Consider the following 14,009-nt stretch of genomic DNA (forward strand, 5'->3'; position numbering starts at 1 on the left):
CTGTCCACCCGTGCGCGCCTGGGGTCCCTGTGTTCCTGGTCGCCCGCGCCGCCAGACCCGCGCATGTCCCAGTCTCCAGTGGGTGGGGACGGAGTGCGAGTGGGCAGCCCCTCAGCGCGGGAGTGCGGGGCGGGGGAGCGCATGGGGGGGGGGATCCCATCTTCAGCCGGACTTGTGGGGAACAGAGAAGGTCCCCGCCGCAGAGGCCGCAGAGGCTGAGCACCCCGAGGCCCAGAGAATGGGGGACCCACGAGAAGTGGGGGAGGGGGAGGGGCGCGGAGTGGAGGCTCGGTCCCGCCCCGCAGGTGGGGCGCGCAGGCGCACTCCCCGCGCTGCCTCCCGGCGCCGCGCCCACAGCCGCGATCCTTTGCCGCAGCGTCCCCGCCGCCGCCTCTTGCCTCCTCCTCCTCCCGCTCCTCCCGCTCCTGCTCCGCGGCCGCCGCCTCCTCCGCCTCCGCCCCCGCGGCGCCGGGAGCCCGCGCCCAGCCCGGGCGGCGCTGCCATGCTGCCCCCGCGGCGCTGAAGGATGGCGACGCCCGTGCCCCCGCCCTCCCCGCGGCACCTGCGGCTGCTGCGGCTGCTGCTCTCCGGCCTCGTCCTCGGCGCCGCCCTGCGCGGGGCCGCAGCCGGTCCCCCGGGTGAGCGAGGGCGCTCGGTGCGGGGCGCCCGGGGGCGGGGGTCGTGCGCGCGGCGCCGCGTCCTTCCAGCGCCGCCGCCCTCGCCGGGCCGCAGGCCCCGCAGGCCAGGCCCAGCGCGCGGGGTGGGGCGCACAGGCCGGGGCCGCGGAAGGACTCCGCTGGACGGGGCTCGTCCCGGGATCCTGGTGGCCAACGCGAAGTCACGCGCTTCTTGTCTTTGTCCGTGAGCCTGCCTGCCTGTCTGTCTGTCTGTCTGTCTCAGGGGGCTCAGGGCCCGCGCCTGCTGTCAGCGGCTCGTCCTGTGCGCGCAGCTGGCGTGCGCATCTCGGGTTGCGCGGCGCGGGCCTGGCCCTGGTCTGCCCTGGGGCCATGGTCACAGGCCTGCGCGGTGCCGGGCGCGGGCCTGCTTTGCTGCCGTGACCAGGTCTGACAGTTCCCAAGGTCTCTGACAGCTCGACCGACCGACCGACCGAGGGTTAGGGTCCTGTTCTGGCTTCAGTGGGGGCAGGAGGGGCTTCCGGTTTCAAGCTTCCTCCCCACCCTCTGCCCTGGAGGACCCTGCAAGCTGCCTTCTGTGCTGGGGTCTGGGGGCACCTCCCAGGATAGACTCGAGCAGAGAGCCAGGAGCCCGGGGTCCTGGGAGACCCTCCCTGCTTCTCAGATGGGCACTGAGGCTCCAGGCGGTGGCGGCCTGCAGGGCCCCGGGTCCCCGTGGGCCAGACTGGGACACCCTGTGCCCACACATCCCCTCAGTCCTCCTGGCAGCCCCGCAAGGAGGTGCAGTTCTGAGCCCATTTTACAGACGAGCAGACGGAGGCACGGAAAGATTATGGGGCTGGGATGCTGATCTGGGCAATGTGGTCTGTGTGTGGCTGGAAGAGGCCAGAGCAGGGCCGGCTTCCTCCTGGGCACAGCACCCCTGGGTGGGGGCTGGCATGACCAAGACCGAGAGAGGTGCCTGAGGAGGCCTGAGGGCAGAGGCTGCCAACTGACCGCCTGGCTGCGGGGCCCACCGGTGGGGCTTCCTGAGGAAATGGGCAGCAGCCATGCCGCCGGCTGCTCTTGCCTCGGTGCTCACCCAGCTGTGGGGTGGGGTGCCAGCCACTCTCCAGATGCCATTGTCCCTGGAGCCTCCTGCGCCCTGAGGCCGGAGGGGGGACTGTCCCAGGCCCGACAGGCAGCAGCCCCCTCCTCCTGGGCTTGGGGCTGGGAGTGTAGGGAGGCCCCTGGACACAGGCCCTGGAGCCAGGCTGGCCCCTACCCTTGGCCTGGTGCACTCTGCGTTCTCGGCACCAGGGCAGGGAGTGGAATGCCTGGTTCCCGGGCACCCAGCGGGTGGGTGGGGTCCAGGCAGACCGGCTGGCACAGGCTTAATGTTTAACGAGCCCAAACCCCGGGCCCAGCTCCTGATGTTGGCGCCTATGACCCAGGCTGTGCAGAACGGGGGCTGCTGGCGCTTCCTGAAGGGGGTGCCTACAGCCAGGATGCGTGAGTGTCTGGTTACCATGGAAACCGAGTCAGAACGGCGAAGAACCGAGCCGGACCTTCCCCGGCCCCTCACGTCACCCTGGGCCCCAGGGCCCTCCTGCAGCGCGAGGGCCGCGGCTGAGGGGTCCCCGACCTCCAGAGGGACCCCACCCTCCCTTCCCCACCAGGGTCGGCTCTCCTGCGGGGATCCCACCGGCTCTGCTGGCTCCGGTGCCCAGTGGCCGGGCCGGTGTCCCAAGCCTCAGGACCTTCCTCAGCTTTGAGACAATTCACCTTTCACTTTATTTTATTTATTTTTAAAAATATATATTTTATTGATTTTTTACAGAGAGGAGGGGAGAGGGATAGAGAGTTAGAAACATCGATGAGAGAGAAACATCGATCAGCTGCCTCCTGCACACTCTGCCCTCAACCACGGTACATGCCCCTGACCGGAATCAAATCTGGGACCCCTCAGTCCGCAGGCCGATGCTCTATCCACTGAGCCAAACCAGCTAGGGCAATTTACTTATTTTTAAAATATATTTTTTACTGATTTCAGAGAGGAAGGGAGAGGGAGAGATAGAAACATCAATGATGGCCCTAGCTGGTGTGGCTCAGTGGATAGAGCATCGGCCTGTGGACTGAAGGGTCCCAGGTTCAGTTCCAGTCAAGGCCACACGCCCAAGTTGCGGGCTCCATTCCCAGTGGGGGTCGTGCAGGAAGCAACCGATCAGTGATTCTCTCTCATCATTGATGTTTCTATCTCTCCCTCCCTCTCCCTTCCTCTCTGAAATCAATAAAAATATATTAAAAAAAAAAAAAGAAAAGAAACATCAGTGATGAAAGAGAATCATGGATCGCCTGCCTCCTGCACGCCCCCTACTGGGGATCGTGCCCGCAAACCCGGGCAAGTGCCCTGCCGGGGAATGAACCCTGACCTCCTGGTTCATAGGTTGCATCTCAACCACGGAGCCGCGCTGGCCAGGCCAGTTCTCCTTCTGCATCAGAGGGGAAACTGAGGCAGACAGGGCCACTGCCTTCCACCCCCGTGTCAGGATGGGATCTGTTGGCTGTGTGTGTAGGACACGGGTCTGGGCCCCACATCAGGAACTGGGCCAAAGTGCCCAGCGCCCCTGACCCCTGGCAGCGGTGGTTTGGGGAGCAGCACCCCCCCCACCCCCGCCACACCTCCAGCAGGGCCGTGCAGCCCTCCACACCCTGCCTCTGGCCTTGTATCCAAAGCAAGTGAGACTGGCCGCCTCCATCCAGGTCTCCCAACCCAGCAGCTCCTCTGCCCGGGGGACAAGCTGGAGGTGGGACGTGGGGGCGTGGCTGTGTTCTAGGCCGGGCACCTATTCCGTCGTGCCCCCGGCTCTGCTCGCCCGGGCTGCGGGCTGGCAGGGCAGGGTTAGGAGGGCAGAGTTGCTGTGCGGGGGGGGGGAGGTGGGTCGCCAGCACCCTTGGCTGCTCCTGAGCCAGAGGGAGCCCTGAGCCCCCCCCCCCCCGGGGCTCCCTGTTGCTGTGGGCACCCCGAGACCAGAGGCAGGATGTGGAGGCTGAGCGGCCCTGCCCAGGGGAGTTGGTCTGTCGGTCAGCGAGGGTCAGTTTCCGTCCGGAGGGCTGGCTCCTGCTGGGGAGTGGACCCTGGGGAGTGGGTGGGGCGGGGAAGTTCCGATAAGTCTCCGGCTGTTTGTCTTCCTGGTTCCGCTCCCCCAGAACAATGGCCAGAGCCAGGCCGGCGGCCCTGGGTGGGGGAGGCGCCTGGGACAGGGCTGCCTCTGGGAAGACCCTGACCCTGCCCTGCCTCTGCTTCCTTTCCAGATGGGGCCACCTGTCCCGGGAGCCTGGACTGTGCCCTGAAGAGGCGGGCTCGGTGCCCCCCAGGGGCTCACGCCTGTGGGCCCTGCCTCCAGCCCTTCCGGGAGGACCACCTCGGGCTCTGCGTGCCCCGGGTGCACCGGCCTCTGGGTACGGAGCAGGACACCCCCCTCCCTCCCCTGCCCGACACATCGCCCCCAGCCTCCGCTCCCCGCTCCCCTGAGCTCTGTGGGATGCGGGGACGCTCATGGCACCTCCCAGCAGCCTAGCGATCCTTCCCAGAGGGCTCCGGCCAGAGCCTGGTGGCGGACTGCGGCGAGAGGCAGCTGGTGGGAAATGCCAGGGTCACCCTGGGAGAGTTCCCCAGGCCTGGTCCCTGCAGAGTCTGCCCCACCCCCAGCACCCATCGGGTCCTCTCCATTGCCCACTCCTTGTGTACCGGGGCGCCCCGCTTGCCAGCCTGAGCCCAGAGGCTGAGTGGGTCCAGATGTGGTGGGCAGTACCGAGGGCTGCGGGGGGCGCCGGGAGTCTGAGCCGTGGGCAGGCTCCTGGGGGAGGGTGTTCCTGGCAGTGAGTGGGGCGGGCTGAGACCCATGGGCGTCTGCTTGGAGCCTGTCTGGCCTGCGGAGCCCACCCCAGGGAGAAGGGGGCCGAGCCACCAGGGCCACCCGGAGCTGCCCACCCTCCCGGTGGAGGTGTGGGGACAGGGTGGGGCCGCTCCCCGCTCCGTGGGGAGTCACGCCTTCTGGCAGAGAAGTGATGGGATGCACTGATGTGTTGTCCCATGTCCTGCCCACCCCTTTGTGGGTAATGGGTGGGGTCAGGGGCACCCCTGGCCTGTGCACACTCCCCCAGCACCTCCGCCCCTTGCCCCGCCCACACATTTCCTGGGAATGAGGCTTCTCACACAGGGCTCTCCTTCAGTTGTTACCATGGCAACCCAGGATGACAAGGGGCAGCTGGGTACCAGCCCAGTCCTCAGGCCACCAGCGCCTGGGAGGAGCCCAGACGGGGAGGGAGGCTCTGGGCCTGGGGACCAGCTCCAGGATGGAGTCACCTTCAGCCGGGGCTGCTGGGAGGGCCTGGGGCTCCCCACCTGATGGTCCCTTCTCCTCCCAGCGGGGGGTCCCCCCCAGCCCAGACTGGAAGATGACATTGACTTCCTGGCCCAGGAGTTGGCCCGGCAGGAGGCAGGGCGCTGGAAGCTCACGGCCCTGTCCCAGCCGGAGGCGCCCCTTCGGTTGCTGGAGCCTGGTGAGAGCCCCCCATTCCCCTCCAGCCCCCCCTTCCCGTCTCCCCACCTCCTGACCCAGCCCCGTCCTGTTATAACGGCCTTCTCTCTGCAGCAGCCACCCTGGGGCTCTCAGCGAGAGGCCAGGGCCCTGGCCTGGGCCTCCCCTCCACCCGGGGAGCCCCCGCGCCCACACCCCGCACCTCCCTGGGGTCTCCCGTGTCGTCTGGGCCTGTGCACATGTCGCCCCTGGAGCCCCGGGCTGGGCGCCTGGACGGCCTTGCCCTCGGTAGGTCTGGCGGGCGGGAGGCGGGCTGCAGCGGGAAGGCGCCCTAACCGCCCTCTCCCTGCGCCCTCTCCTCCCGCAGTGCTCATCTTGGCCTGCTCTGTGGCCGGCGTGGCCGCCCTGGCTGTGGCTGCTTTCTGCTGGTGCAGGTGAGCCGGCCGCGGGCAGGTGGGGGGCAGGTGAGCCGGCCGCGGGCAGGTGGGGGGCAGGTGAGCCGGCCGCGGGCAGGTGGGGAGCCGGCCGCGGGCAGGTGGGGGGCAGGTGAGCTGGCCGCGGGCAGGTGGGGGGGCAGGTGAGCCGGCCGCGGGCAGGTGGGGGGCAGGTGAGCTGGCCGCGGGCAGGTGGGGGGGGCAGGTGGGGGGGCAGGTGAGCCGGCCGCGGGCAGGTGGGGGGGCAGGTGAGCCGGCCGCGGGCAGGTGGGGGGGCAGGTGAGCTGGCCGCGGGCAGGTGCGGGGGCAGGTGGGGGGGCAGGTGAGCCGGCCGCGGGCAGGTGGGGGGGCAGGTGAGCCGGCCGCGGGCAGGTGGGGGGGCAGGTCGGGGGGCAGGTGGGGGGCAGGTGTGCAGGTCGTGCCCTGGGGTCTCAGCCTCCGCTCCACTCCCCAGGCTCCAGCGAGACATCCGCCTGACCCAGAAGACCGACTATGCAGCCCCCCCGGCGGCCAGCTCCCCCACCACGCCCAGGATCTCGGTGCGTGGCCCAGCCCCACCCAGCTCGCTGCCCAGCCCCTCCCCCCCCCCCCCCCCCCCCCCCGCCGCGGCCTGACCCTCCCTCCTGCCCCCCTTACTCCTCCCCCACAGCCTGGGGACCAGCGGCTGGCGCACAGTGCCGAGGTGTACCACTACCAGCACCAGAGGCAGCAGATGCGGTGCCTGGACCGGTGAGATGCCCCCTCTGAAGGCACCCCCACTCCAGGCCCTGCTGATCCCACCCCCAGGCCCAGCTCACTTACCCCAGAGCCCACCTCCCTGACGCCCACATGACCATGGCCAAGGAGTCTGAGCCTCCCTCCCACCCCCCACCCCCTGCCTGGGCCCCTGGCCCCTGAGGGTGGAGAGGACTGGCCGTTCGTCCCACAGGCATAAAGAGCCACCCAAGGAGCTGGACTCGGCCTCCTCGGACGAGGAGAACGAAGACGGGGACTTCACGGTGTATGAGTGCCCCGGCCTGGCCCCGGTGAGTGCCGGGGTGGGGTGGGGCGGGGCTCACCAGCTCCTGGCGGGCACTGCTGTGCTGCCCACCCTGCCCCCTGGGCCGCTGAACACCCGCCTTTGCCCTTTGCAGACGGGGGAGATGGAAGTGCGCAACCCGCTGTTCGACCACTCCTCGCTGACCGCGCCCCTGCCGCCGCCGCCACTGCAGTGACCGGCAGACCGTGCCCACCCCCTGAGGACCCCACGGCGCACGGGTGGGAGCCAGGGACCTGCATTTCCCAATAAAGAAACTGCGTTCTGACCCTTGGCCGTTCTTGTGGCTGGACTGGGGCGCCCGCCAGAAACCCCTTGTGGGGACAGGACACCTCTGTTCCCCCTGCATCTGTCCCCAAATGTGGACCCCCAGAGGAGGGCAGGGGTTCACCCTGAGGCCAGCATGGACGGGATGTGGGAGACAAGCCCCTTAAAGCGCTTTCAGATCTGGGCTTCGGTGCTGGAGACGCACCGTCGGCCTCTGGGGTCACGGGGGTGGGCCTGAGGCCTCAACCACCCCAGAGAGAGGGGCACCTCTGGGCCCTGCTGGGGGTGATCCTCGCCACCCCCATCCTTCTCCTCTAGGCCTCACCCCTCTGACACGTCTGCCTCAAGGGGGGTCGGGGGGGTGCAGGGCCAGGCAGATCTGGAGTTGCTGCTGCCCCCTAAAATCCCTTCCCTCGTATGACATAAAGGGCTGGGTAGCCCGGCGGCCTGGCTCAGTGGGTGAGCGTCCACCTAGGAACCAGGAGGTCACGGTTCAGTCCCGGTCAGGGCACAGGCCCGGTTGCAAGCTCGATCCCCAGTGTGGGGCGTGTGGGAGGCAGCCGGTCCATGATTCTCTCTCGTCATTGATGTCTCTACCTCTCTCCCTCTCCCTTTCTCTCTGAAATCAATCCTATATAATAAAGCCCTAATATGCAAATTGACCAAACGGCAGAACGACCAGTCGCTGTGATGCGCACTGACCACCAGGGGGCAGACGCTCCACGCAGAAGCTGCCCCTGGTGGTCAGCGCGCACCGCTCAGCCAGAAGCTGACCTCTCCCGCCTCTGCTAAGCCAGTCAGACATCCCCCGAGGGCTCCCGGACTGTGAGAGGGTGCAGGCCGGGCTGAGGGACACCCCCCCACCCCACCCAGTGCACATATTTTGTGCACCGGGCCTCTAGTAAAAACATATTTGAAAAAACAACCCAGAAACTAAAGTAGCCATTAGAAAGAACCTGCGAGGTTCCTGAGGGTGGGGTCTGGAGAGTGCTGGCCCGCTGGCCCTTAGGTGATGGGGGCAGCCCTGAGGGGACAGGGGGGCCCCAGAGGAGGGACAGGTGGGGTCGGGCAGGGGGTCGGTGGGCCCTTGCTTAGAGCTAATGGTTGTTCCAAAGCAGCAGGCTTCTCGGACCGGAGCCCACCCAGGCTGGGACGTCCCTCCTGCCCCAGACCCCTGGCCGTGGCCTCGGGCTGGCCCTCAGCCCTGGGCGGAGGCGGTGCCAGGGGCAGGAGCCTGGGTGGGATGGGGGTGGGTGGTGCCCACTGCTATCTCACCTGTGCCATCAGGGAGGTCAATGGGGGTGCGGAGAGCTGCAGGCCTCCGGGCAAAGGTCGCCTGGCACCCAGTGGGTCCGGCCCAGGCCTGTCTGTCTCGCCGGCTTGATCCTGCAGACCCGGAGCCAGGAGGTCCCGGGAGCTCTGGGTCAGTCCTTGGGGTCCTGACACTCACCTTTCCAACCTCCTGCTGCCCCGACCTGGACAGAACAGCCACCTGTATGTCCTATCTTCTCCCTCCTCGAAGCCCCTCCCTGTCCCCCGAGTCCCTGCTGCCCAGCAGAGAGGGTGCCCCGTCCAGTGGCAGCTGCTATGAGAGGAGCCGGCAGGCCTGGGGCAGGGGAGTGAGCAGGGGCTGCGGTCCTCCGGGCAGGGGGCCTCCCTCAGCTCAGGGCCTGGCTCCCAGCGGCCCATTGGCCCCAGGCTCACTCAGAGCCAGCCCTGCTTTTAAAAATGTATATTTTTATTGATTTCAGAGAGGAAGGGCGAGGGAGAGAGAGAAACATCAATGATGAGAGAGAATCAACGATCGGCTGCCTCCTCGCCCCACGCTGGGGATCGAGCCTGCAACCCAGGCATGTGCCCTGACCACAGGCCGGGGGAGTGGGGGGCTGCCCTGCGGCCAGGGTTTAGGGCTCCGGGAGGCCCTGGCTCCACAGGGACTCCGGAGACCCCAGTCCTGACCAACTCCGGATTCTGAGTTCCCCGGCGGCAAACCTGCCCCCACCCCAGGAGTGGGTCTTGGGGCTCAGTATAGAACAGGAGGGGTGAGCCAGAGTCAGGCACATCTGGGAGGTCCCTGGAGGAGCCCCCAGCAGGTCCCGGGGCTCCTCACAGACAGGCTGTGGCTGTGTCCCAAGCCTGGGAGCTGGGGGGAGGGAAGGCACAGGAGGGGAGGGGCTGGCGCCCGCAGGACACCCTGGGCCCAGGTGGTCCCGTGGCTCCTGGCACCACCCAGTGCTGCCCCCTTGGCTGCACCTCAGCTTCAGTGCACCCACCTTCCTGAAGGGCGGCCCTGAACCACACCCCCCCACCCCCTCTCTCCTCCCAGAAGAATAACTTCCCTCTGGCTCCCTCTGCCGCCTTCACTCCCTCGGAGCCAGGCAGCTCTGGGGCACGGCCGCCAGGGGGCCCCGGGCACGAGTCTGCACTCTGCCGTGTGCAGGCCAACCCCCGGGGCAGCTGGGCAGCTGGGCAGCTGGGTGCTGGCCCTCTCTCCCGGGGTGCCGCTGGGTCTGGGGCTGCAGTGTGTCGTCTGCCAGGGGTGGTGACCAGGGGGCAGCTGCCCGCCCTCTGTGTGGGCCCAGCCCCTGGTTTCAGCTACAATTGGTGCCCCCGGGGAGGGCTCAGCGGCAGCGTGACGGGGGTGGGGGAGCTGTGAGCGGAGTCGGGTGCCGCCTGCACCCCAGTGCATCACGAGGTCGGGGAGGAGCTGGCACAAGGGGCTCCCACTTTCCCTTTGACTCAGGCCTCTCACCTCTCTCCAACCAGGGCCTCCCGTTCTGACCTGTTTCTGGGCCAAACCTCGAAGCCCGTTTCACAGCCGGCGGGTTCCCACGGGCCCACGGCGGGCGCAGGCCCTGATGGGGGGGCGGCAGGGCCAAGGCCGCAGCCCCTTTCGCATCCACCCAGGAAGGGAGCAGGTGGTGGGTGTGGGTGAGGCCCGTGGCAAGGGTCCAACCAGCCTGGCCTGGCAAACAGGAAGGGCAGAGGGTCAGGGGAGCAGAAACCAGCCTGCGGCGGGATCAGCTCCTTCCGTGCCCCTGCCGCCCGCCCTCGCGCCCCGGGGAGAAGCAGCGGCTGAGCCAGGCCCGGAGCAGGGCGTGGCTCCCCTGGGTCCCCTGCCAGGAGAGAGGTGCCCGGGTGGGGCCAGTGGCCAGGTGCCACGTTGGTCATCTCCCTAAACAACTGGAGGGCAGGGGCAGGTGACAGCCACTTTCTCGGAGCCAGGCCTGGCTGCGTGGCCACTCCTTGCGCCCGCCAGCCAGATGGCTTCCGACAGCCCCCACAGCCCCCCTTGCTCTCTGATCTTGCACAAGGCCCTTCTGGGGGTGCGGAGCCTCCCTGAGGCCAAACTGCCACCTTCCGGACTCGCCTGCGGCCCCTGGGTCCCCCGATGGCAGCGGGGGCGCTGGGGGGGCCAGGACGGCCGGGCAGGGCGAGCCCCGGCCCAGGGCTCCTGGTAGCTGTTTCCAGGACCCAACGGGCCTGAGGCCTCCCGGCCACAAAGCACGGGGCCCGGATCTGCCTGCACGTCCAGGACAAACACACCAAAGGGCACCAGCTTGGCCCCGGGGTGCAGGCGGGGCGAGGGGTGCCTGCCATACCTGCGGCTCAGAAGAGCCCCAGCGAAAGGGGAAGGAACTGGACCTGCAGGCGGGACCCAGGCTGCCGGGGGTGGGGGAGGAGAAGGCTCTGGATTCTCGCCTTCCTCTTCCTGGAGCCGTTGCCAGCCCCCTGCCCGCCCGCCGGCCGCCAGCGCCAGGACACAAGGACTCCTTCCCTTTCCAGCCTGGAAAGCCCCCTCCTTGCCCCCCCATCCTGAGCTGCGGGCCTGGAGGAGGGGCCTGGAGCCCCCAGCAGCCTTCCCCTTGCAGGACCCGGTCCCCCCTCCCCCCGCTGGGGGCGTCTATGGATGCGTGTCCTGGGAGAGAAGGCCCCGCAGCCCCCCTGGGCCGGCCCAGCCTGGCCGCTGCCCACTGGGGGGGGGGGGCGGTGTGCCAGGGCCTCGCCTAGGCAGACACTCTCAGGACCCCGGTCGGACCCCTCCCTGGGAACCCACGTGCTGGCACAGGTGTCCTGGAAGGTTTGGGCAGCGGGGGGAGGTGGCCCAATGAGAAGCAGCAGGAGAAACCTCAGCCTCCGGGCAGAGAGCTGAGCGCAGCAGGTCTGCAGGGTGAGGGGCTGGGAGCCCACGGCCGCCGGGTGCAGGCGGTGAGCAGGGGAAGTGGGCGATGCCACCGCGGGAGAGGGGGTGGCGCTGGCCTGGGGCTCGGTGGCCTCCAGGGAAGCATGCCTGCTCCCCATGGGCGCCCTGGGCCTGGGCGGTGAGCAGCCCTTCTGGGGGGGGGGTTACCTTCACCCAGGGTGGCCTCCCCTGCCCCGAGTCCAGCGGGGGCACGGGATTGGGTGCAGCTTGGCGCCCCCTGGCACCACCTACCCGGCAGCCAGAGGCCTGGAGGAGAGGTGGGGTGAGGGTGGTGGTTCGTGTCAAAGGTCACCCCCAGGGTGGGGGCGGGGCGGGGCGGGGCTGGGAAGACACCCCATTTCCTCCCTGCCCCGCAGATGAAAGAAGTGCCCTCCCAGGTGCAGCTGTGATTGCAGGGCGCCTCCCCGGCCGTGATTGCAGGACCCGGGTTTGCTGGGTGACCGACTCTGGGAGCCGCGGCTGAATGATGCCGGTGAGTGTCTGGTTCTCGGGGAGCCCGGCCGGGAGACGGGGCTGTGGGTGAGCTCGGGGAGACAGCTCTCTTCCTGTGTCCCGTGCAGGGCGTGGCTGTGCCCAGAAGCTGGGGGCCCTGGGGGGCCTGGTCTGGCCTCGCCCTGCTCTCGGCCCTCTGGCTGCTGTGGCTGTTCTGGGGGGCTCCTGGGGGAGTCCCCGCGCCCCAGCGCACACTCACCATCCTGGTCTGGAACTGGCCCTTTGCCCACCGGCCCCCGGAGCTGCCCAGCGACACCTGCACCCGCTACGGAATGGCGCACTGCAGCCTGAGCACCAACCGCAGCCTGCTGGCCCGTGCCGACGCCGTGGTCTTCCATCACCGCGAGCTGCAGACCCGGCGGGCCCGCCTGCCCCTGGCCGAGCGGCCGCGGGGCCAGCCCTGGGTGTGGGCTTCCATGGAGTCGCCCAGCCACACGCGTGGCCTTGACCGTCTCCGAGGCGTCTTCAACTGGGTGCTGAGCTACCGGCGGGACTCGGACATCTTCGTGCCCTACGGCCGCCTGGAGCCCCGGGAGGGGCCCGTGCCCCCGCTGCCCGCCAAGAGCCGGGTGGCCGCCTGGGTGGTCAGCAACTTCCAGGCTCAGCAGCGGCGCGTGCAGCTGTACCGGCAGCTGGCGCCTCACCTGCCGGTGGACGTGTACGGCCGAGCCAACCAGCGGCCGCTGTGCGCGGACTGCCTGCTGCCCACCGTGGCCCGCTACCTCTTCTACCTGGCCTTCGAGAACTCGCAGCACCCCGACTACATCACTGAGAAGTTCTGGCACAACGCCCTGGCGGCTGGCGCCGTGCCCGTGGTGCTGGGGCCCCCGCGGGCCTCCTACGAGGCCTTCGCACCCCCCGACTCCTTCGTGCATGTGGACGACTTCGGCTCGGCCCGCGAGCTGGCCGCCTTCCTCCTGGGCATGAACGAGAGCCAGTATCGCAGCTACTTCGGGTGGCGGGACCGGTTTCGTGTGCAGCTGTTCAATGACTGGAGGCAGCGCTTCTGTGCCATCTGCGCCCGCTACCCCCACCTGCCCCGTGACCAGGTCTACCAGGACCTTCAGAGCTGGTTCCAGGCCTGAGCGCTGCTGGCAGTGGCAGGGGGAGCGGGGCTGGGAGCGGGCGGGGTGGGTGGGCAGCCAGGTGTTTAAAGCAAACGCCGGGCATCTGGCTCCCACAGGCAACCATCTGGCTAATGTGCAGGCTGGAGTCAGAGGCCAGGGCGCAAGGACGAGGGAGGAGTGGGGCAGTCTGGGCAGGCTGCCTGGAGGAGGAGGCATCTCTGGCAAAGGCGAGAGCGGCGAGGGAATTAGTGGGGTGCATGCTGTGGAGGTGGATCAGAACAGAGGCCACTGAGAACCCTGCCCCCCACCTTGATCAAATCGTGGGTAGGTCAAGGCTGTCCCTGGACATGGCGATGCGGGGACATGGGGCTGAGACAGGCCCGAAGCAGGGTCCTATGGTTTGTGGGGGCAAAACCTGTCCCCCCACCAAGCCTCCTCTGTACCCAAGGTCCCCTGGACCAGGGTGCCAGCCACATTGCCCACTCCGACCACGGTTCCGGAGCCCGGTGTGCAGCCTGGAGCTGGCCGGGGCATGTGCTGGCCGGGCCAGGCTGCTCTGGGCTTCTTGCAGCCCCAGTCCACTCGGGAGGGGCCAGCGACAATAAAGAAACACAAGACGAGGACGGCACGTGTCGCCTGTGGGAAGCACAGGGCCCCACGGATCTGCCACCCCAGCCACACAGGCCTCCTTGTCCCTCCAGGGATCCGCCCGCGCCGCCTCAAGGCCTCGCACTCCCTCTGCCTGAGCCGCCCTTCCCTGCAAACTCTGCCCACTCCCCCTGTCCCTCCAACCCCCGCTTAATGCCTTCGAATCAGAGGCCCTTCCCTGACCCCCAAAAGACCCCGTGGCTGGACAGCAGGGGCGAAGTCAGCAACCTGGCTAGGGGGGTTGAAGATGCCCCATTCTCAGGCCCGGTCTGCTTGGGGACGGGGATTCCCTCTGCCAGGAGGCTGGTGGCAGCAAGGGAGCCCCCCAGCCCCCCTGGATGCTCCTGTAGCTTGGCAGCCCTGTGGCAGGCAGCTGAATAAGAGAGGCTGGGGTGCCGACAGGAACCCCAACAGCTCGAGCAGCTGCGATAGGAGATCAGGACTTGTCCCTGCCCCAGGTGCGGCAGGAAACTCCCCTCCCCTGGCAGTGGCTTGTGGGAAAGGCCTGCCAGTGACTTCCGGCCCTGACCTAACGCACCCCATGTGCTGACCGGGGAGAAGGAAGTGTCCTCAGGCCAGAGGGTGGGGGGGGGGTGAGGGATTGTGCCCGCCACCTGCCCCAGCTGCCCCAACTCCCACTTCATAGAAGGAGCTGGGAGGGGCTGGGCGCTGCAGCTCCCCACCCCCAGGACTGCCCTTCAGT

The 14,009-nt window shown here is 68.5% G+C and overlaps 2 protein-coding genes across 3 annotated transcripts; both read left to right on the forward strand.

The window, feature by feature from the left end:
* Positions 1 to 340: 340 nt before the first annotated feature.
* Positions 341 to 6,902, forward strand: NPDC1 (neural proliferation, differentiation and control 1). Of its 2 annotated transcripts, XM_036307006.1 has the most exons (9): positions 344 to 638; positions 3,930 to 4,076; positions 5,046 to 5,180; positions 5,273 to 5,446; positions 5,526 to 5,592; positions 6,047 to 6,131; positions 6,242 to 6,321; positions 6,521 to 6,617; positions 6,726 to 6,902. In XM_036307006.1, the coding sequence occupies exons 1-9, from the start codon at positions 527 to 529 to the stop codon at positions 6,804 to 6,806; spliced, it is 978 nt and encodes a 325-aa protein (XP_036162899.1). In that variant the 5' UTR covers positions 344 to 526; the 3' UTR covers positions 6,807 to 6,902. The 2 variants fall into 2 exon arrangements, with proteins under 2 accessions (XP_036162900.1, XP_036162899.1); XM_036307007.1 differs by lacking the exon at positions 5,273 to 5,446 and having other exon boundaries at positions 341 to 638.
* A 3,689-nt stretch (positions 6,903 to 10,591) lies between these two features.
* On the forward strand, positions 10,592 to 12,692 carry FUT7 (fucosyltransferase 7). The gene is made up of 3 exons (XM_036306939.1): positions 10,592 to 11,104; positions 11,456 to 11,571; positions 11,660 to 12,692. The coding sequence occupies exons 2-3, from the start codon at positions 11,563 to 11,565 to the stop codon at positions 12,674 to 12,676; spliced, it is 1,026 nt and encodes a 341-aa protein (XP_036162832.1). The 5' UTR covers positions 10,592 to 11,104; positions 11,456 to 11,562; the 3' UTR covers positions 12,677 to 12,692.
* Positions 12,693 to 14,009: the final 1,317 nt, after the last annotated feature.

The sequence above is a fragment of the Myotis myotis genome, unplaced genomic scaffold (assembly GCF_014108235.1).
Source record: "Myotis myotis isolate mMyoMyo1 unplaced genomic scaffold, mMyoMyo1.p scaffold_m19_p_44, whole genome shotgun sequence".
In the NCBI taxonomy this organism is placed as follows: Eukaryota; Metazoa; Chordata; class Mammalia; order Chiroptera; family Vespertilionidae; genus Myotis; species Myotis myotis.